The following is a 23,821-nucleotide window of genomic DNA, read 5'->3' on the forward strand; positions in this document are numbered from 1 at the left end:
CAAAAGACTGTGACTTTTCAGATAACCTTTATGAGGGTTTATTTCCCAAGTTATCTAGAGACATCTGAAAGTTCCATCCAGCCTGATTATAATTCATAAAATATGAATTACTAATTTTTAAAGAGGAAAAGATAATAGTCAAAATTAAAAATATTCAATATCCACATAATTTCTTAATGTATGCTAGAGCATTTTATCACTAACAGACTTTTCATTAAAAAATACATAGTTAAGGAAATGTCAAAGAGCAGCCTCCTTTTACTATCACCAACCATTGCATCCTTCTACCTTTGCTAGGGAAAACACGCATAGTAGGTGGTCTAGTCCCCTATCAAAGTGTATATTGCGAGCATAAATTTCCCATATGCTGAAGGAAGAGTAGAGCAGTAGGTTTTTATTTCTTAACCAACCAAGCATCTATCACTCTGATGCTATTTGAGCTCTCTCCAAGGTACCATGCAGAAAAGCTCTCTGATTTTTCAGTTAAAAATTTATATTCTGAACCCATAAAAATTTAGAAGATGAGCCCCATCATAACAAGGAACTGCTGTATATTCTAGTAACTAAAATATCTAACAAAAGGCACTACAACATTTTATATTAACTGCTAATTTATCTGCACTGCTTTCTATTCATATTCTAGAATTTCCAAAGCTAACAGTCTTCCCAATGCAGAAAGTAACCATTTCTAATTTTTAATTTTTCAGATTTGTTACTTAACAAATAAAAAGGAGAGTTGATCTAAACTTATATATACAGAAAGCCTTATAAAAATGAACATTTTTGAGCAGTAAGCTATCACGAAAGCTTACAATAGGAATATAAATTACTTTTTCCCAAACTGAAATCAGTTCATTTGATAACCCCCACACAACATTCTTTTAACTGGGTGAAAGACTAAAAAGTAGGTTATGACATCATGCCAATCAAAAATTTAAAAGTATTAAGTTCTTGTAACAAAATACTGAAGAAATAAAAATAGAACTGCAGTAGAATTATAGCATACTATAATTCAGCTCCTCATTCATCCTTTTTCATCTAGAAACACTGAGCACAGAACAAGAAAAATACAGCAATACATTTTCTAATGATCATAATTTCAAACTCCAGCTACTATACAATGGTAATACCTGTCAGTGTCTGTGGATGGTTGCTGGATTTCAATCCTTGGACATGTTACTCTTCTACTAGCTATAGGAACTTTGCTGTTTAGTCACAGACACAAGATCGTCTGTTAGCATAACACAGATAAGCAAGTCTGCAAACAAGTGAGACTTCTAGTACCAATGAAGCTTAACAAATCTGAGATATAAGTACTGTAATAGGAAATGGGGAAATGAGAAGTAGTACACTGTTAAAGTAGCTAGGTAAAGTGGTGACTGGATAGCTTCTCCAGGTCACTCACTCAAAACAACAGAGAAACTTCATATAAAATTATGTGCTGCCATAGTTTTTAAATGCCAGAAATTTAATGCTTTTAGGTACTCTTGTAAAATAAAAAAAAAAAAAACCTAAGAAATAAAGCATGATATTTTTGCTGCAGTAACAGTCAATCCTGCTTATATATATATATGTATATATATATATGTATGTATGTATGTATGCACACACACACACGTATATATATATTTTTATGCACACATGCACACATATGTATACTGTATTCACACACACACTATACTCTGGAGGATGCAGCAACTACAGGTATGTCTACATCACAGTCATAGGAGAGACCAAACCGTACCATGCCAGTATCTGAACTACTTTTCTACTAGCTAACTCAGCTATGCAACTGAAGCAGAAGACTCAGCTGCAGTCCCAGGCACACTGTGCTTCAGCTGCTGAGCACAGACTGCTAAAGGTGCGGAAACCCATTTGCTTACAGCCTGCTTGGGTATCGGCACATAGCATTGCAGTCACTTCGATGACTCAGATGTAGACACACCTAATCATGCTAACACACAATAGCATGACACAATTACAAAAATGCTAAGAGAAAGCACATAAATTTATATCTGTATAGATTTACCCCCCACAACATGCTTCTTCATCAACAGATTGTAAAATAGTTTAGAATATCAGTGCCCTGCTTTGAGCAGGGAGTTAGACCAGATTGTTTACAGAGGTCCCTTTCAATACAAATTATTATATGATTCAATGAATGCAATGAGAGCGTTAGGCTAGCCAGTACAAGTATCAAGAGTCAATAAAGACTGTAAGCAGTGTTGGTTGTCAATTAACACTGAATTGATATGCTGAAACATTTCATATCCTATCCATCTGTAAAACTGGAGCCTATTAATTCTGTGCATTCAAATTATGAGTGTTGGACAATCAGAAAAGAAATTAGTACATTTGAAGAAAAAACAGTAAAAATATGATTTCTTCCTCATAGAAAGTCTCAATGTTAACCAAAAGGAGGAAGCAAATCGCATGCTGTTGAGAATAAGGCTTCTGAACTTTCCAAACTCCCAGTTGTCACAAATCATACTAATAACTGCATTCAAATGAAAGCATACACAGCACAATGAGTGCTAGCATAACTTAAAGTATCAATTTCCAGTATTTTACTCAAAGGTAATTTCTCAAAAAAAATGACCCTTCCAGGCTAATATTTCCATACACAGAGATGGAACAATGAATACAAGCAATGTATATGTTGCCTTATGCCTTACTGATTTATTGTCTTGTCTTATTAACTTGCTAGCATTAACATTTATTCATGTTTTTATTCTATGCCTAAAATATGAAATGTATGGAGGCATTCTTTCACTACTAATTTGAACATTTGAGATGCAAGCAGATCTTTGCTGTAAATGCAATACAAGAAACTATTGTTTTTGCATGAATGTTTCTCGTACTTATAAACTATACTTTAATCTACAGGGAGATAGCTGCCTTTTACAGTACTTCACATTCTACCAATTATTTTCAGCTCTCAGTACCTTTAACATAGACCCTCAACTGACACAAATCACAAAAAATCACATAGCTGACTCAGATCTCTCCATCTCTACGACATGACCCACTGAAGATCATGATACAGGACATTCAAAAGCTGGGAGCTAAAATTTCTCAAAGAAAAGAGGAGAGATTCTCCTTCCCTTTCTCAGCCCAGTTCTATTAGTGAATATACAGATGTACCTTTCTCAAAGATAATAATATAAATTTTAATAAAAATATTACAAATATTCCAAAGTAAGAGTGTTCCGGCCTTATAATTTCATTATACAATTTTGTCCACCTCAGAATAACGTATTTTAGCTAGTCACTGGAACGCTATATCATGAAGACAGATGTATGAGCAATGGCAGCAATATTTTAGAGTTTTAATGAACATCTATTTCAGGACTGCAGAATAAATGATGCATAAGGAAATGCATATAGAAGCTTTTCCCAGCAGGCCTTAAACTTTCAAGTTCAATCCAGCAGAATAGCAGGACTATAGAGTAATCAAGGGAATTAGTTTGAGGCTCAAAATTAAGGATGTGCCTGAATATGCTTTGGTACAGTACAGCACTAAGCCCTAAATCTGAGAAGTGCTTGTTCTTTTTTTTTCTCAAATCTTTAATTTAACTTTATTTACACATAGTACACTGTATTTAATTGGTCTCTCTTTTCAGTAACATTTTAAAAAACTGATAATATGACAAACATTTAATTAGTAAAATGTCACAAACAAGGCTTAATTCTACAGATCTGTGTGTATCTATTTAACTTTTAACAATAGGAGCAGACCTGTAACTCTGACCTCAGTTTTGTCACTTCCCAAGGCCAGGATTTCAATCAGACCATTAGAAGATACGAAGTTATGCAAGTCTATATTATCCTTTAAGCCCTTAAATCATGAATAAGCATAATAAAGTACTGTTTCCATTAAAACCATTCTGTAAATCCACTGATATTAACAGATCTTGTCCCACTTCTGTAGTCTTTATTCTATTAAAATATGTTTTATGTTTTATGGTCTATTTAAATGTCATATTGATTCACAATAAATGTTCTCATATTCTATTCCATTTTCTATAGCTTTTTGGAGCTTAGTTTAAATTGGGACAGAGTGTACTGACAAATAAAAGTTTCTTTCTCAAGTTACAAATCTGTTATTTTTCCCCGATACTAAACTATGCTAGCATCTATATTGTACTAAATTTTTAAAAAGTGAAGTAAGACTAAACAAAACCATTACTAAAGTAATACCAAACTAAAATAATAATCTAAGACTATGTAATATGTCTATTAAAAATGAAAGAATGAACTTTTTAAAAAAAAAAAAAAAAAAAAAAAAAAAACACTGAGCACTTTCCAGCATTTTTATTGCTGGCTATTTCCAGTATGCTTGTGTACTTTCTCAGGAAGAGTTCATATGCCTGACACTCCCCGTAAGTACTCATAAAGCAGATACTACTAACATTCAGAACTGAAGAGCCAGCAAGCAATGGAACATTAGCACAAATGGCTAGGGAAGAAATACGGTCCCAAATAAGTTTGTGTGGCTGCTCGAATGCTTATAAACCTATCCAGAAAGCAGAGAAATAAAATGTTGGAGGATTAATTTGGGGTTTTTTACTAGAATTTTTTAAGTTCAAATTGGCAAAGTCATTTAAGGTCTCCCTCACTCTCTGACTTCCATTAAGGGAACTTCTGTATTAACTAATAAACACTGAAAAATATGAATAACTTTTATTTAAATAGCCTTGGTAAACTGTAACTAATCCCTTATACTTCTCTTTCCAACATATAGGATCGTTTTATACAGTTACAGTATACAATATATAGTTACATTAAAATGAGTACAGCTTAATGACCCTCCAACTATCTGTTCGAGAACATGACTATTTCTCCAGAGAAACGTATTTACTTGTGCAGCTAAAAAAGGACAAATAAAAACATAAATTTCAAAATAGGTTCACTATTAAATTCACTAATAAATAAAAATTAAGCCAAAGTATGTAACTAATTCAATACTTATGCACAATTCATATGTTACTAAATACTTGTGAAATTACAGCATTTGAGATACCAATTAATAGTATTAGCTTGCATAATTTAAGAAAAAACTTTTTTGAGATTTAATTTTGTTAAGGAAAAATTCCCAGCAGCTCACTGGGAGTTTCACTTAAGGACTTTAGGATTTTCCATCAACTTGGACCATATCACATGTTTGTCTTAGCCAGCCAAAACATGTCACTGACATTGTGCAGCTCCTACTTACAAGATGTAGAAGGGTAAAAAAAAGCAGGCTTTTTTCACATTTGCAAAGGAAAGAAGAAGTAAAAATATGGAAGAAAAAATGTTGCAAGACCAAAAACAAAATGAGAGAGAAACAGTAAAGCTGAAGAACTCTGACAGTGCAAGTTCTGTAGGAACATCTGGGCGTTCTCTTGATCAGGAGGCAAGTGCAGTCGGGCAGACCTGAGGGCTGGTAGGTACATAGGCACACATGGGCTTTGCATGGGCTACGCACCAATCTCAGGGGAGAGAGAGCTCACACAGTTGGAATTGGGATGATTCCTACAGCTAAGGAGTATTACGTCCCAAAGGTACATGTACCTGCATGTGAAGGCAGGCGGCTATTATCCCTCAAAGAGAAAGCACTTTTTCTTTAAAAAAGCTCTGAACATTGAGAACATGTTTTAAAAATAGTTCAGACATAATCAATGTTCATTTTATATTTATAGCTGAATAAAAGTTATAAATGTTTAATGTTGGAAAAAAGACTAGCACAAAAATGTGTCTTCTCTGAGTCAAGAAAGACAGACATGAAGGAAAATGTACCTATTAGGAATAAACTTCGTACTCTAATAAAGCAATTCTATAAAATACATTTTAGCTGTATCTGTAACTCTACGCTCTTTACTTACCCATAATTTTCAGCTGAACCATTGACTACATGATCTGCCCATGAACTTGCACCATTGTACCACCTTTATAATGCGGTTAAAATAAAGAAGGGTTATAAAAAAACATATGCAATAAAATAACACTCTAATTCATATGACATGAGCACTTCTCAATAAAATGGGGAGCTTTCCAATTGTTTTGAAATCATTTTCTGTAATTCCTTCTACTTCCTTTTATTTATGAAGAAATAATTAAAAATATGTGTAGAGATACATCAACTTTAATATTCTGTGAACCAATAGTATAAAACGTTGCTCTTAACTTAAATATTTAATCTTTACAACTTTGTTTACTTTTCTATTTGATCAGTAGTTGGTTTTCACAGTTATTTAAGAAGTGGAAGAAAACTCACATTCCACTCAGATCAAATGATGAAAAACAAACAAATTTTATGCCTTTGCTATCATGCCCAGTATTAAACACAGGCAACCTAGCTTAAACATTTGCAGTATCATTTCAGCAAAATCAGTTGGAGACCTCATAAAAACAAGTATAGAAACATTTTATCTTAAAGTAGAACTGTAGAGAAAAGAAATAATGGGATGAAAAAAAAGCTGCTTTGATTTCAGAAGCTCTGGAATAATCTGTTCCTGTTCCATTACCCTCATATGTTGAAATTTTATCCAAATCATCCAATATTTGGTTAAGAAAACTCAACTTCCACCTTATCTGGAGATCCACATTTTCAGGATCATGCTCAGGGATAGCACTGGAACTGCAACAGTCCCGCTGTGCAATGATTTCCATATGACAATGAGTAAGAACCAAAAGGCTAATGGATAATAGTGTTCCCAACTCGAATATACATCTTCCTTTGTCTGTACTGAAAATCCCAACCAAAGTCTGCACAATTAACTTTTCAGTGACTTGAATAGACTTATCAGAGGGTTGTGATGAATCTGCTCCCAGGAGTCCTGGTAGGACAGATGTTTTAGCTTCTCAGATTTCACAATCTGAGATTTTGAGATGTGCTCTCAAACTACAAAATCTCACAACACCTGATCACTATATTGAAGAAACAGAGACAGAAGATCATATGGAGCGCAGTATACATGACTCAAACCCAGCTGCTCTTGTTTCTTGTACATCATATTGGATGCAATAGGTAATAGCATTTTTGACTGGTTTATAGTCACAACCAGATGAAAGTTAGCCCAGTTTAATTTAATTAGAATACAGCTGGAGAAGGACAGGTATACATTTATACTCTCTCTGATCATCAGTATCTTTAAAACTGAGGTTAGCTTCATAGCGACCTAATGAAAATGAACAAAATTTCCTCCTATTAGTAAAAATTGCTTGCTTTATTTGCTCCCATACTCCAGATAGAGATCAGACACAGTCCTACAAATGGATACTGAAATATAAAAGATCTATTGTACAAAATGAAATATCAACTTGTTTCTTTCTTCTTTTCTTTCTTTTTGGACTTTGTCTTTCTCTCTAAATGTGGAATGCTATTATCATATAACTATTTCTAGAGACTTCTCAAAATTTTTCAGAATACATTCCCAATTTGAGATAGATTATGTCCACTGTGATACCAAAATTTAGGAGGAACAATAGTGTTTTCAGTCCCAGAAGAGTAAACACTCAAAATTAGTTTGAAGACATTCAATTCTTCTTTAGTAAGGGCACTTCAGTAAGGGCACTAATATGTCAAAGGTTGAGACATTCTTTAAGTAAATAGTAAAAAATTGAAATTGAAGATGTAAATTTTGCTTTTAATTATTCATAGTGCCTGAAAATGTTAGCTATTAGAAGTATGTTGTGACTAAGCGGGGAAAAACCTTCAGTTATACTGAATTCATTTGTATTATTTCTTTTCCTCCCATATCTTCTAGCCCTCCTTTTTTCAAATAAGAGCTTTCTTAAACAAATCCAGAGTAGAGGCAATGGAGGGCTAAAAAATGAGGTATTTAAAACTCTGGAGATTAGTTGTTGTGTTATAAAAGAAATATTCCATGAAGCACTCTGTAAATTTAAATATCATGAATCTTGGCCAATTAAAAATTTTAGAATACACTTCATAAAAATTGTTACATCACTCTACTTCATCTATTTTATTACAGAAATAAAAATACCTTTCAGGAGTATAGGTTGTGTCATCATAATATGTATTAGGCACTCTTCTCTCCTGCCTAGTCCTCCTGAATATGGAATAAACAGCACAGATATTTCAGACATTTTAATAGTATTTTTTTATTATGTGTTTTCCCTCATTGTATAATTAAGACAGCAATGTACATAGAGTGCATTTATCTACTTTATGTTCAGCAATATCTTCTAAACTTATATATTCATATAAACTTATATATTTAAACTTATATATTCATATATAAGGTCATTTTGAAGTTCAACTTTTGAATTATATTCAGAAATAATCAGCAACATATTAAAGAAATTTGATCAATGCACACATTTCATAGGAGTGTAAAGTTACATCAGCAGGAAAACAGTATTTATGCAATTGCAAAATTTCAGCAAAAACAGCGTATGGCTGTTATGAAATTTCTCACTGGTAAAATTAAAGTCAATAAACAAAAAGCAAGCAAAAGTTTGCTTGCTTAAGAGAAGCAACAGAAATGCTGCCTGTAGTAAACTATCCATCTTGCACACAATGTGCATAAACCAGCTTTTATTGTTCTCCAAACTCAATCTCAGAGATTAAAGGAAAAAAAAATAAAGTGAAATGGCATGCAGTATAGTGCTCTCTGAGACAGGAAAGCTGAGAAAGGAAGAGTTCAACACAGTGATGCTTTCAGCAGATTTTCATTTGGGAGGAACTACTTAGAAAACCTAGAAAACAGTTTATTTTTATTTTTTGATAAATTTGGGGTGAAAATCTTGGGAATGTTATTCTGTCATTGAGATCACATGCGTGTCAGCCAATTTAAAATGGGCGACTGTCAAATTATGAACTAGACCGGTACAACTGTACAAGACTTATGAACTGTGGAATCTAAATAGAAGGGCAAGTAAAGCTCTGTCTGTCCAACAACGATATCTTATGTAAGTTTATTCCAAGTGACTGCAGCAGTGCCAGCTAGTGCTACCATGCTGAATATTAGGTAGCTGACTATTACCTGGAAAAGATCATCAAAAGTTTTAATAGAGCTCTGGACAGCAGAGAGCTCTTGAGAAAGCAGTGGGACCCAAGGGCAATAAAGTCACTGTGGCCACACATATCCCCCACCATCCTTCTCAAGCCCAAGCAAACTATCCTGTCAATGCTTCCTCCGTTTCCTTTCGGAGGGCGGTAGTTGGGCTCCTTCAAAAGGGAGGAACTATCACAAAGGCAAAATGATGACAGCACCGTGGCCTAAGAATGAACTCAGAGTTGAGGGTTCTCATAGTGTAAGTGCATCCTAGAACATAAAAGAATATCAAACTTGATAAGACAGTAAGTGAAGCAACCCTCAGTAGAGAAAACAGCGAAGAAGATAAATTGGTCAGCTCTGTGAAAAAAAATATTAGAAAAGACTGCAACAGTTAAGGAGCTGGCTGTGAATGACTGTAAGCAGTAAAAGGAGTCATGAATGAAAAAGAAGGTGGCAAGTAATCTTGACTGATGTATCCGTATGATATATTTGCCTGACAGACATTCACATTGACAGATTCATAATGACGTACAAGACAACAATCTCTATCCTAGATGCAAGACTCTTCCTTAAATGTTGGAGATGATGTTTACTATTTTGATTAACAGTGGAAAATACAATTCTTATTTTACATGTTTTAAAAAGTGAAAATAAAAAACGTCAAGAGAGGTGACTGCTTAATATCAGCGTGATTGATTAAGTTGACGGGATTAAGAAGATGGGACTAAGGTCTTCCATTAGAAAAATAATGTATTTTTAGGTAAGCACTAAACTGGATAAAAAGTTTAAAGATAGACAAGGAAATAAATTTAAAAATATCTTTCATATATTTCCAAAACACAAAATAAAGAAGAGGAAACACTCAGGGTATTTATAAAGATAATCAGGCATAAGGTAATGATTATAATTTATTTGATTCTTAAATACCTGCAGGATGGCTTTCAAAGTATGGGAAGACAAAAAGGATGACTGGAAAAAAGATGAGGAAAGACTAGGAAAAGTCATATTGACTATCAAGTACTCAGAGTAGTTCATATCTGGTGAGATGACTCATTTAATTTGAACACTAACGTACCCACAGGAAGCCTGGATTCAAGAGGGCTAGAAAGTCCAGGATCAGGTTCTACTGCCCAAGGATTCCCAAAATATTGCTCTAACACTTGAGGTGAGTAAGACATGTTCCACTCCATTTAGGATTTTCATTCAGACCTCAGTAGGAATTAGCTTTAATAGGATTCCTCGAAAATAAGGCCCTGGAAAAGATTTACTCCATCTCACTACTTCGATCCCAGCTTTTTCTTCTGTATGTTCGTGCTACCACTTTTGCCCTTTATTTTCCTCGGTTTTTGTTTTATTTTTCAGAGACTAAGTTTACAGAAACTAAGATAAAGATTTGCAAGGCAAGATCCTCAAACTAGGACAATCTGATAAAAGCTCCAACTTTCAGCAGTATCTGGATAGCTGGATATGGCCTTCAACCTGAACTGGATTCAGACAAACTAAGGCAAATGTCATCATAACAGTATACAAAAACTAAATACTGAAGCAGAATATATTTGGGTACATTCCTTCACAAATGTTCAGAAAAAAAAAATCCCTCTCATTTTTAAAATTCCTACATGTGGACTAAACTATTAAATACACAGCTTCTTCAAATTAAGCTTCATAAAATACAACATAATTTCAACACAAATGTTTAGGTGAGTTAGAAAGGTTATAGTGTCTATTACATTACAGCTTTAGAAAATTTTTGCAATGCAAGATTTTTTCAGGAGGAGTACTTTTATAATACTGTAACAATTCTGGATTCCATTTTGTTTCTGTATCCAAAGCCAGTTTTACACATACTAAAAGGTGGGGTTTGTATGGTTTGAAACCAGAGCGACACTTGGTGTTGCTTTAGTGTCTCACACTTAGTGTCTCAGAGAAAATGATATCCAGAGGTAGTCATGAAGTTATTATATTAAAAATTCTTTAATTCTTTCAATGAAAAAATGTACCTAGCCTGTCTTGTAAAGCAATGGCAGTATCAACCATTACATCTACTATTTGAGGTTAGAAGCTATTGCTTTATTTTAATTAACTCAGTTTATCTAGTTTATTTATATGAATCTTTACATAATTCCTTCTATTGAGACGCATCCATGTCAACTTTTTCCTGAGCTGCAATATTTGATGAAAATACCATAATTACACCAGTATTTTTCTGCATCTGTAGTACACCAGCATGTCTTACTGTTTCTTAAAATCCACTGTATTTCATGTGTAATCATTTCATACAAATTATTACAGGCTCAACTTCCCTCTGCCATATTTTCCTTATATCAATAGGAACTCTGATGTTCTGTAATCACCCATAGCTGTTGTGAATGTATACAAGTATTCATAAATTACAGAATAGGTATTATATAAATGTGTATAACATAAATAATACTGGTACATTTCACTCTATTTTTCATTTAAGCAAAGGAAGGAAGTTCAAAAAGACTATTTCTGAGTACTTCGAAATAAATAGGCATTTTCTCATTATTCCAGAGAGAAAAATAAGTACAAAAAGCACTTCAGAAAACTCCATCAAAAATAACGGTTATACAAAGACACTTATTTATAATATCCATATAACCCAATTTATGAAACTGACTTTTTTAAGACTGTTCAGCTTCTCTCTGGATTTAGCCACACTCCAGGGTAGTCATTTTAGAACTGACTCCCGGAATACCACAAAATATCTTCACTTCATGTGTTTATCACTTAAAACATAGGTCACATTCCTAGTTTGGACACCAAACAGTACTATCAAAGTATAAGTGGTAGAAAAGACAAAATGCTCCACACCAATTATACCTCTCAAGATCATAGTAAGCACCCTCAGAATAGGTACGGCACATCTTACGGGAGCGAAGCAATCTGATTGCATCTTCACAAAATAGAGGATACATAGTGTGATCCTTGCTGCCAAAACATAAAGGGTGAACACAATGAAAAGCAACACAAAGATGAAATGAGGACAAGCATGAAAAGCAGGAAAATTCAACAACAGAACTGCAACAGAACTCAACTGGAACATTGGTGAATTTAGCAAAATTACGTAAGAAAAATTAAGATATATTAACCTGCAGCTGAGGCTACAAGAGATGTATCACACTTCAGACTTATCTGTTGTAACTTCTAACACAATCATACACATATTACATTCCAAATACTAAAATTAAAATACCACTATTTGGGTTGGTTGATTTAAATAATTTTATTGCATCTTTAAGATATCGGAATGATATCAAGGTAACATTATTCTCCTTCACCACTGCTTATAGACTTTTGGCAGTGAAAAAAAAAAAGAAGCAAAAAGTTAAGAATTACTCAGTGATGGTCTACACAGCCTATTAAGCATACTAATGCTGATAGTAGTACAATAATTCTAGGTTTTCTACCACTATCCACAAACTGATAAAGAAAGAAGTGGACATGAACGTACACACAGGCACATGCATTATCCACACAGGGTCACACAAAGAGTATGTACCTGGCATCTCTGTGATGGTGATCTGTGGACTGAGTGTACTGGGAACGAGGTAGAGTAACATAATGACTGAGTACGTGGCAGAAAGAAAAATACATATATGAGACAATAAGATGGAGAAGAATATGCATCACACAACAGAAACATAAAGATCTGAGAACACTGGGAATACATAAGCACTTTGTAGAGCACTGAAATAATTAACAAAAGTATAAATCTGATACAGAGTTCTAAAGATAAAATTACCCTGTGGATAAAATTACCTTACTGAAAAGCCAGCAAGAAACTTGGAATCTTTTAAGTTATTTCAGGTAGGACAAAGAAGGTATTAATCTCTGGCTGAACAGAATCGCAGGAAGTCATATTGCCTGTTCCCTTGCTTGAAGGCAATAACAACTTCAATACCAGTAATATCTTTGGCCGAAGTTTACCTAGTCTGTTTGAAAGGCTGTAAGCACTGGGAACTCTGTAATATCTTCACATAGCTTCTTCCAGAGCTTTACTGTTCCTGAGTGGATGTTTTCCTAATATCTATCCTAACAGCCACTTGATGTGAATCAAACCAACTAATTCTTGTTTTATCTCTGGAGGGCACAGCTAATAACCAAGTATCACCTGCTTTCTAAACAAGCTTACATATACTTAAAGTCTATTGCTATCTTTCTACTGAGGCTTCCCTTTTCTACAGTAAGCAGTTCTTTCAACCTTTAGCCAGAGGTCAGTGGTCCTAAATGAAGCCCTGCAGACTTTAGTTTCATAGCAATTTATGTACTCATTTATTTGAGGGGAAAAAGGGTAATTCCTGCAGAACAGAAAATAACATTTTCTGATCAACTCATATTTTTATGTAGTGAACCGTAATGAACATAACCACCTGTAGCTTTAGCAATTGAATATATCACTGCACATCACAGTATATCCAAAACTTGATCATATTTAGAAGTGACATGTTATTCAGATAACAAATGAATTTAGAGGAAAGCCCCATTGTTATTTAAATAACACGAATCTATGTAACAGCTGCAATAGAGTATGATAGAAGAGATGCACATATTTCAAAATAACGAAAAAAAAGTATTTACCTTTTGTTTATATTTTGAGAAAACCTGTCAACAATTTTGTAATTTGTTTTATATTGCTTTGTATTTGCTATCGCACAAAGAATTCTTCAAATTATCAATGATTATTTGAAAAGGGGAATGATGTTATTTCTCTTCGTATAAATATATGCACACAGTATAGGAAAGAACAGTTTTGAAAATAGTGTTTCAATTTCAAATTACAATAAATTATAACACTACAAAAAAGAATCCCTTGTCTACATCTCCTCTGAAGTTGGAGTATTTTAATGCAATGTCCAATAACAAAAGCCCACATTAGAAATGTAAGCCGATTTTGTAATAAACATGGAAAACCCCAGGTATCTTCAACGCTTTTACTTCTCATTTGTTTATTTTTTTTACAATTAATGATTTTCTAATAATGAGATACACATTTACATGTAGCTATATTACCTACACGTATTATCTTTGTTTTTTCTGTGTGGATATAATATATCATTAGTCACATGTAAGTATTCTTTATAAGCATATTATATTAATCATATGTAGAAGAAGAGATTTCTGTGCTCACTGCTTTCTAAAGACATGCCAAAGAACAGTCATCACCGTAAAAAGATTTTAACTTAAGTCCCTGATTATGCAATTTAGACTTTGCAGACAGATTGTTACAACAATGAGCAACCCTATATAATTCAGTAAGGTTCAATTTGGCACAGCACATCTTTGAAAACTGGAGGATGAGTTCCTACGAAGAACTTAACAATTAAGAAAATAATGGCAGAGCTGCACTGCAGGCTGAAAACAGTACTAAGAGCTTCGAACTACTGTACAGACTTGAGTACCAAAAACAGTCTCCCCATAACACTGTCTGGCATTCAATATGCTGTCAAGAAGCATTAAAAACTAATTCCATCATGTTCTTAAAATTTGCTTTAGAATACAAGCACACCCATAGGAAGAACAACTAAATAAAAATGTAGGCATTTACCCTATGGCAACTATCACATGTGCAGTTATGGCAAAGAACAGCATACCAGTCCATTTCCATTTCCATCACTCTATTTACAAGCTATGTCCATGTGAACAAGTCTTTAAATGACTGAACTGAAACTTTGGTATTAAATATCTCAATATTGTTGCAAATATTACCTTAGCATTAACTACTAATTAAGACCTTCCAGATGGTAGATGACATTTCAAGATTAACAGTTCACTTTCATTTCCTCCTTTGTCTTTTCAGTGAAGTGCTGACAAGTTTTCTTGAAAGCCTTTCAAAAATGGAAGGCATCAAATAAATATAATATATTCAAATAGTTTTTAGAGGGAAAAGCTTTATAAAATAGAACTCGAATTGTGTTATAGAACATGAATTTAATGGCAATGCAACTGCTATTTACAAGCAGTTTAACTCACTATCTTAAGAAGGAACACTCGTGACTGTTCCATTCATTTATTTACGTCTGAACAAAACATCACCAGGTAATGCTCTGCTTAGGATTCTGAATGCCAGAATTCTGGTATTAAGTTTTTCCCCAAAACTTCTAGAAACTCAGAGCTCTAGAGCTCTTATCAAGTTTACTTTTGTATTGAATTGACTTTTGCATGGGAGCCTAAGGTAGTTCAAGCAATTTTTCACATTCAGAAATTCATAATCAGTATAAGCTGGCATTTAGATCCAGCCTCATACATGACCTGATTTTGATAATCAGGTTTGAAATAAGCTTTCTCTTTGCTTGGAATTCTGTTTGCCTGTACAGAGAACTCAGGTAAACCTTAGCTTACACTTCACCTTTCCCTCTGGCATTACTAGCTATTTATACTTTCCCCTATTCTTTAGAGTCCATGTAATCCATGCTATCTAACTCACTATAGAGAATAACTCTTAATAAAATGTTCTTACAAGTGCAACATAAGAATAGTGTGTGAAGTTATTTACACGAAAAAATAGTTCTGCATATAAATTCAGTAACTTCTTAGAGTACAAGACACTCATCATAGATCAAGAAAATATGCCTTAAGAATCCTTGTGCATTTTCATAAGATCTCTAACTATAATAATAAAAATATAGATATTAGTCATATAAATATGTCTCTTTCTCTGGAAACTGAGTGATGATTTCCATAAATTATGTATGCTTAGTAAAAAAGAAAGGAAGGCTGCATGCCATATCTTGATGGAAGAGAGAATGACTGACATCATCTAAGTCAAAACGTGATGGTACGCGCTCAGGATGCAGCACATGCTTCTGTGCTTTATATATTACAACATGCACAGCAAAACGCTTAAATGTCATCTATCTTCTAAGCATAATCCTGCTATTTGTTTCATTATTGTTCTTCATGTATTAAGCTTAAAGTAATTTCTTTATATTTAAAAATACGTTAACAACAAAAAACCCACAAAACACCACAATGCCTAAACTTACCTCATTCTCACTGTCCAAATTTGATTTGATTCTCAATGTCCAAAATTGAGACACGCAAAACTTCCACTTGGCTAATACCTAGCCTAGAGCACAGTGTAATTGGTTGCTGCCATTAGGCTTTGCCTAAATGCAGAACAACTTCAGAATCACCTCAAATAAACACGTCTGCTGAATTGTTCGTGAAAATCATAATCTCACATGCACATGTAGGTGGGAACTCATGGAATATCGTGAAGACATCAATATATTTTAGATATAGCAGATTTTTAAAAAGATAGAAGAACTCCAACCTTTCTTCGGCAACCTTCACTGAGGCTTTTAGCCTTTTACTCATATTTCTTATTTGCTGGAGTACAATAGTCAATGGCAGAACTATGTTCATTGACAGAATGGCAAAATGAAAAGTATCATTTTGCAGCCTCACAAATTTCTGAAAGATTACAGATCTTGTTACAGATAGCATACAGAGGGCATTTGCAGCAGCAATTCACTTCACTTATATCCAAATAATGAAATCAGTTTGATGAGACAATGTTACAGCTTTTACAAATATGACCATTAATGTAAACATACATACATACACACACACAGAAATGTCATGTGAAAATAATTTCCATTATTATGACAAGAACATTTCAAGTATGTAGAGATGTGATAATTTTCAGTTTTCAAAGTAAAGAGAAAATGATGACTTAAAATGTTCTGATATCACTCACCAATTTGCCCATTTCCTTACACCTTCATAACAATTCAAAGAACCAACAAGGTAACAGAACAGAGCTGATTTAGACCAAGCTAATGATCTAGACCAACTAGGCTGCCGAACTCCAAATGCCGGCTAGATCTGCCAGAATAGTCACACAAGCCCACATGAAAACACACACACGGACCCACGGTGCCTCACTGTACGATCTCTTGTCCAACTTCCTGCTCTTACTGTGCAAGCAGAGTTGAATCTGCTCTTCACAGCTTGGGATGTTTTATTCAGCAGTAAAGATGAGGCATTAGAAAATAACCATTCTCTTTCAATTTCTGTTCTCTGTGACCAGGTCCCACAATTCAATTAGTATTCCAGCCTCTGTATTAGAGTGCGAAAATGACTCCAAAATCTTTCTGTGGAAAGGATGAGTGAGTGAAACACTATTATGTTCTGACAATCTTGTGCTTATGGAAGCAGCCATAAGTATTTTTGAATGCAAGACAAGACTCTCTGTTCCCAAACCACAGCTTGAACCAATCAAACCTGGTTGAAAAAGAGAGGGACAGCTGTCTCTTTGGGCTGATTTAGTATGGAATTTAGCCACTGAAGGTAGGAGGAGGGAGAAGAAATGGGTCTGGCCTATGAAATTTAGAGAAAGCACTATAGCAAGGAATCAAGTACGAAAGTGGGCCTGAGATCAAGTTAGGATTGCAAAACCAAGCCCAGAAGGCTCAAGGAGGAGGAAGCTGGAACTGATAAAGTGACTGGGCCTTCAAGGAAAAGGTGTGCGACTTCTCCTACTAGCAGCTTACTTGCTCTGAAGATGTTAACTACTACAGTCAATTAGTTTTTCCAAACAGCTGAGGCCTGTGATACAGTTTTAAAAGTTTTGATTCTCCAATGAACAAAGTTACCAGCAGCTAACGTGCTGGTTTTTGGAATATTTTCCATGTTGCTTTATAAGTGCCTGAAAAATTACACCTAAAAAACTGTATTAATAAAATGTGCAGTCAAGCACACAGTCCTAGAAAATGACAAATGCCATCTATGAATAAAACATTGGTTACACAATTTTCCCTGCTGCATTCTGTACAAAAGATAAACAGAGTGGTTTTATTTGATAGTTTAGTCTTTTTAAAGCAGAAAATGAGTTTTCTTTAAGTAAAAACATCAACAGCTTTTCCACCCCATAATGGTACGGATGCTTGCTGTCATACAAATTGTACAGAAACCCCTGCTCACTCCTCAGGCAGATTAAATCCTAGAAATATTCCAACTCATTGCAGCAACTGACCGCTTGGCGAATTTAGCTGCCAAACAATAGCAATTATCAGCAGAGAATCCACAAGCTGACATTCATTATTTTTTCAAATTGAGATGACTTCCTATGAGAAATCAGTATCACAGTATCACAATGATCTCCTAAGGACACAGTACTAAGTTTTTTAACAGAACAACTCCGTTATTTTTAATATGGGCATCTTGCATGTGTATTTTATTCTGAGAAATGTAACAATGACTTCTCCTTTTTTTTTTTTTTTTTTTAATTCAGCTTGAAGGCTCTGTATCCCAAGTCCTTTCAGACATAGCAGCATTTTCATGAACTCACTGCTTCTTGCTCCCTTCCAGCTTCACGCCGCTGTTGGAGGTTAGGACCCTGTAGCAAAGGCAGCAAGAGGGTGGCAGGGGGAATTGTCCACCACTGCAATTTAACAGGGATTTTTCTGTCAAGTAATATGACCACTATAAACCACAGCTGCTACAGAGAAAACACTGTCCTTTCTGCCATCCTTGTAGTAACAAGGCCAGAACATGGCAGAGAGCTAGAACTGAGATCTCTTCAGCAATTAAATCCAACTGGGCTCATAAGTTAGAGCTCTGGGATAGAAAATTTTATTTGGTAACATTACAAGTAACTGAAAGCACTCTGTTTATAGCAAGAGAAGAACCATCTTACCTAGAGTAATCCCTATTTGCTCCAACTACAGTACGTACGTATTTAATTTGAAATTATATGCATACGCACAAGATGTGTGTACAGAAGATGTGTGTATATGTTAATGGACAGATGCACATTATTAGGAAGTACCACATAAAACTAATGAGCGTGGCAAAAATTTGAAAGGACAAAAAGTACTTACAAGCGGCACTGCTATTACTAAGTAGATTCATATCATTTCATAACACAGCTATAAGCAAACTTTAAGCATTTATTTTATCATTTGGCTCTTTTTTCCTGATTTTTTCTAATTTGCTGGGTCTTTGTGGAAATACAGGAACAATAACATAACACACCAATCATAAAACACAAACAAAAATTGAAAATACCATCTCAGAACTTCCACATAAAACATCAGCTACCCCTTTTTACTCTGCAGTATCTCTACCTCTGTGATATACATGAAAATGATTAGTTACATTATAAATGATTAACTAAAATATTATCCTTTTTCTTACTTGTTTCATGTAGGTACCTAGTAGAGGTACATACAGAATTTTGGAGTATTTCTTATACTTTGAAGGCAAGTATTCTCTGAATGCAGTGGTTACTATACATGTGCTAATTTTATCATGAGTAATTTCATGCCTCAGGGAGAGCACATCTTTGACAAAGAATATAGTGACATTAATGCTTGCTTAATAATATCTAATTTGGTTAGAGAATTATTTCCCGTACAGTTGAGCATAATTTGCTATAACTGTCTTAAGTCTTTCTCATGAACTATTGATATCTCACTCACAATGATACACATCGATAGATTTTTGGCAGATGTCTTGCTTTTAGACTTATGCTAGGATTCTCATGTTATTCCTCTAATCTGCCTGATTATATCCACAGTTTAAATAGAAAATTCTGAGATCAAACTGGCTGTTTGAGACTTGAGGTCATTAGAGGTTCACATATGTCACTCCAGCTAATTCCTTAATGCCATATATGCTAGACAGCTCTAAGCTATGATCTAGAAAATTGAGGAAAGAATGTTAACACTCATGCTCTCAATCATCTCCTAACATAGTGCTTAAGCACGCCTAAAAGAAAGTCCCTTCTTCGCAAGTAGCTCTAAGAGATGAACACACTACGAAATGAATAAACTCTCAGAGCAGTAGAGAAGCATAGAGAAGCAAATTATGGGCCAGGGGGGGGGGACGTACACAAAGGAGGAGGAGAATGTGGGACAAAATAAAGATGACAGAAAGATACATAAACCTACATAAAAGTTCAGTTTTTCCACTTCTCCACACTGCCTGCAGTTCAGGCCGTATTCAGAATTAATACTATTAAAGCGCTATTTTAGGGACTTGTCACTGTGTGCACCAACATTTTTTATACATAACACAGAGAGCATCACACAAATATTCAGTAAAATAATCTTAAATCTATTTAATAATCCTTCCATTATAAACTTAACCTATTAGGCTAATAAGGAATATAAATCATGATAAAAGTTTATATCTCCTATTTCTTTCTCCTATTTCCTATTCCTATTCTCTTGAGTGTTGCCTAGAACCAATATGCTTCAGAGACTGTGTGTTACAACAGAGGCATAATTAGTCAAAAAATATGATTACTCAGCAAGCCACTCACCATGCATGCGCAGGAAGATTTGTGCATGTGTTTTAGAAAATATAGATGACAAACCTGCTTTCAGAGATTCAGAATACACTAACAAGCAAGTATCTACTTATAAAAAAATTGTCACATGGAAATTCATAGGATCATAGAATCAGTAAGGTTAGAAGGGACCTCTGGAGATCATCTAGTCCAACCTCCCTGCCCAAGCAGGGTCACCTAGAGCATGGTAGACAGGGTTGCATCCAGGCGGGCCTTGAAGATCTCCAGAGAAGGAGACTCCACAACCTCTCTGGGCAACCTGGTCCAGTGCTCCGTCACTCTCACAGGAAAGAAATTCCCCCTCACGGTCAGGTGGAACTTCCTGTGCTTCAATTTATGCCCATTGCCTCTTGTCCTGTCACATGGGACAACTGAAAAGAGTTTGTCCCCGTCCCCCTGACACCCTCCCTTCAGGTACTTGTACACATTGATAAGATCCCCCCTGAGTCTTCTCTTCCCCAGGCTGAAGAGGCCCAGCTCTTGCAGCCGTTCCTCATAGGGCAGGTGCTCCAGCCCTCTGATCATCTTTGTAGCCCTGCGCTGGTCTCCCTCCAGTAGCTCCATGTCTCTCTTGTACTAGGGAGCCCAGAGCTGGACACAGTACTCGAGATGAGGCCTCACCAGGGCTGAGCAGAGAGGCAGGATCACCTCCCTCCACCTGCTGCCAACACTCTTCCTAATGCACCCCAGGAGACCATTGGCCTTCCTGGACACAAGGGCACATTGCTGCCTCATGGTCAACTTGTCATCCACTAGCACTCCCAGGTCCTTCTCTGCAGAGCTGCTCTCCAGAAGGTCAGCCCCAGCTTGTCCTGGTGCCTAGGGTTATTTTTCCCTAGGTGCAGGACTCTGCACTTGCCCTTGTTGAACCTCAGGAGGTTCCTCTCCACCCAGCTCTCCAGCCTGGCCAGGTCTCTCCGTACGGCAGCACGGCCATCAGGTGTGTCAGCCACTCCTCCCAGCTTGGTATCATCAGCAAACTTGCTGACGAGGCACTCTGTCCCCTCATCCAGGTTACTGATGAATAGGTTCAACAGGATGGGGCCCAGTACTGAGCCCTAGGGGACGTCACTAGCCACAGGCCTCCAACTAGACTCCATGCCACTGGTGACGACCCTCTGAGCTTTGCCTTTCAGCCACTTCTCAATCCACCTCACTGTCCACTCATCTAACCCACACTTCCTGAGCTTATCTAGGAGGATGTTATGGGAGACAGTGTCAAAGGCCTTGCTGAAGTCAAGGTACACAACATCCACTGCTCTCCCCTCGTCTACCCAGCTAGAAGGCTGTCAGATTAGTTAAGCAGGATTTCCCCTTGGTGAATCCATGCTGGCTACTCCTGATCACCTTCTTTTTCTCCACATGTGTTCCATCACCTTTCCAGGGATGGAGGTGAGGCTGACTGGCCTATAGTTGCCTGGGTCCTCTTTCTTGCCCTTCTTGAAGACTGGAGTGACACTGGCTTTCTTCCAGTCCTCAGGCACCTCTCCAGTTCTCCAGGACCTTTCAAAGATGATGGAGAGCGGCCTGGCAACAACATCTGCCAGCTCCCTCAGTACCCGTGGGTGCATCCCATCTGGGCCCATGGATTTGTGGATGTCAAGCTTGCCCAGAATGTCTCTAATCCTATCCTCCTCAACCAAAGGAAAGTCCTCCCTTCTCCAGACTTTCTCCCTCACATCCAGGCTCTGGGCTTCCTGGGGGCTGCCCTTAGCAGTGAAGAGTGAAGCAAAGAAGACATTCAGTAATTCTGCCTTCTCCGTATCCCTTGTCATCACGGCCTCCGCCCCATTCAGTATCGGGCCCACATTTTCCCTAGTCCTCCTCTTGCTACTGATGTACTTGAAGAAGCCCTTCCTGTTGTCCTTAACATCCAAAATTTCACCACCAACAACTTTCTGACATTATTTTTCTGACATGTTCTACAAAAAAATTTATTTCCTTTCTCTAACTCAAGCCAATGCAGTAGAGGAGATTTGGTTGAAGTGGATGAGGAAAGATTGCAGTACTGTACTTCAGACTACGTCTTACTGCCACATGAGTATCTGGGATGTAGCAAGCAAATGCAGCAAATGGTGAAAAAATGCAACAGCATTCCGTAAGACAGACAGAGACACCAAGGATACACTTAGATCCTAGTTCACGAGTGATTGGTATAAATAGCAACATAATATTTTCCAAGAATATTTTGGGTTCTTTTCAAGGAAATGGCTTAGAATCCTGAAGTTATTACCTTCTATATGAAAATCAAATAGCCTCATCAGACAACTAAATAGCATTTTCTTTTTCATAATATAGATAGAAATATAAAATAGTTTAGTATAAAAATGAGGTTCATCTATCATTTACTTATACCTTTAATTAATACAGTAAACATTCTAGATGATAAATATTTCAGCATTTTTATTTTTTTACCCATGTGGACGTTTTTGGCCAAAAGTTTCATTGAAAATCACTTGAATAGACCTGCATATATTTTTCGTTTTGATACTCTTTTTTTCTATCTTATATTCTTATAAAAATGAATTATAAATATGTTTCTTCCTGAAGATTTTTGTCCTACATTCCTTACAATTATTGAGCATCACATTAATGTTCTTTCAAGATATATTCGTTCTTTCTGTTCAATATCTCTAGTAAAAAAAACCCCACTGATTTGTTAAATTCTTCTTTGCATTACAGTTAGCATCTGCAACTGTTTGCTCTGATGTTACTTGAGGAATAATCTGGACGTATTAACTTCAAGCACTCTTCAAGTAGCACTACACAAGATTAAAAAATATACCAGTATTACTACTTCCTATGTGCAGTTAATAAATGGGACAATATCTAGCAATCATTCCTCTGATTATGAGTAGGTTTTCAACTTTACATATACAACAGGCAGAAGTATTTCAAAATTAAAGGTATCAAATGCTTTTTCTTTTAATTTTCCAACCTAAAGACAATGAGGCGGTAAAGCCCTTTTCAATATTTGTTTTTAACTGTACAAAGGCACCATCTTGGTTAATTCAGGAAAACTAACTACATTAGCCAACTAGAGCCTGTAAAATTCATACAGGTTGCTTCAGCTCTGCTCACTCTTTAGGAAGTTCCATTAACCAACATGTTAGTCATGGTGAGATGTGTCTCAAAACAGAATGACCCCAATTTTATTCGAACATACATTCCCACAGCAGCTGATTTTATCACCAAATGGCTCATAAAGTTGAGAAAAGACAAACACAGTGCTAGAATATACTTCTGTTATGTCTATGAATTCCACTGCATCCAATATGAGTATTATGTTAATACTGAGCTTAAATTTTTAGTCTACGTTTCTTTACTCAACCACAAAAATTATCAACTAAGTCTATTATTATATTTTTTAAAAATATTCAGCCCTTGAAGAATATATTAATATAGTACATAAAACATTTTTTATAAAAAGGACAGCTAACCTAATATATAGCACAATTTCTCACAGATTTTTCAATTTCCCTCTTACCAAAGATAA

The 23,821-nt window shown here is 35.6% G+C and overlaps 1 protein-coding gene across 39 annotated transcripts in view; it reads right to left on the minus strand.

The window, feature by feature from the left end:
- RIMS2 (regulating synaptic membrane exocytosis 2) overlaps positions 1-23,821 on the minus strand; it is a 459,058-nt gene that overhangs the window by 137,435 nt on the left and 297,802 nt on the right. For 13 of the 39 annotated variants that reach the window (XM_062568279.1, XM_062568268.1, XM_062568275.1 and 10 more), the window contains one exon: positions 12,529-12,594. The exons of 24 other annotated variants lie outside the window; for them this stretch is intronic. In XM_062568279.1, coding sequence (XP_062424263.1) covers positions 12,529-12,594 — 66 coding nt within the window. Of the gene's footprint in view, positions 1-1,130; positions 1,206-5,864; positions 5,928-7,988; positions 8,055-11,849; positions 11,958-12,528; positions 12,595-23,821 lie in introns of all 39 variants that reach the window. 2 more of the 39 variants (XM_062568264.1, XM_062568265.1) reach the window with 2 other exon arrangements.

This window comes from Rhea pennata, chromosome 2, assembly GCF_028389875.1.
Source record: "Rhea pennata isolate bPtePen1 chromosome 2, bPtePen1.pri, whole genome shotgun sequence".
NCBI classification, from domain to species: domain Eukaryota; kingdom Metazoa; phylum Chordata; class Aves; order Rheiformes; family Rheidae; genus Rhea; species Rhea pennata.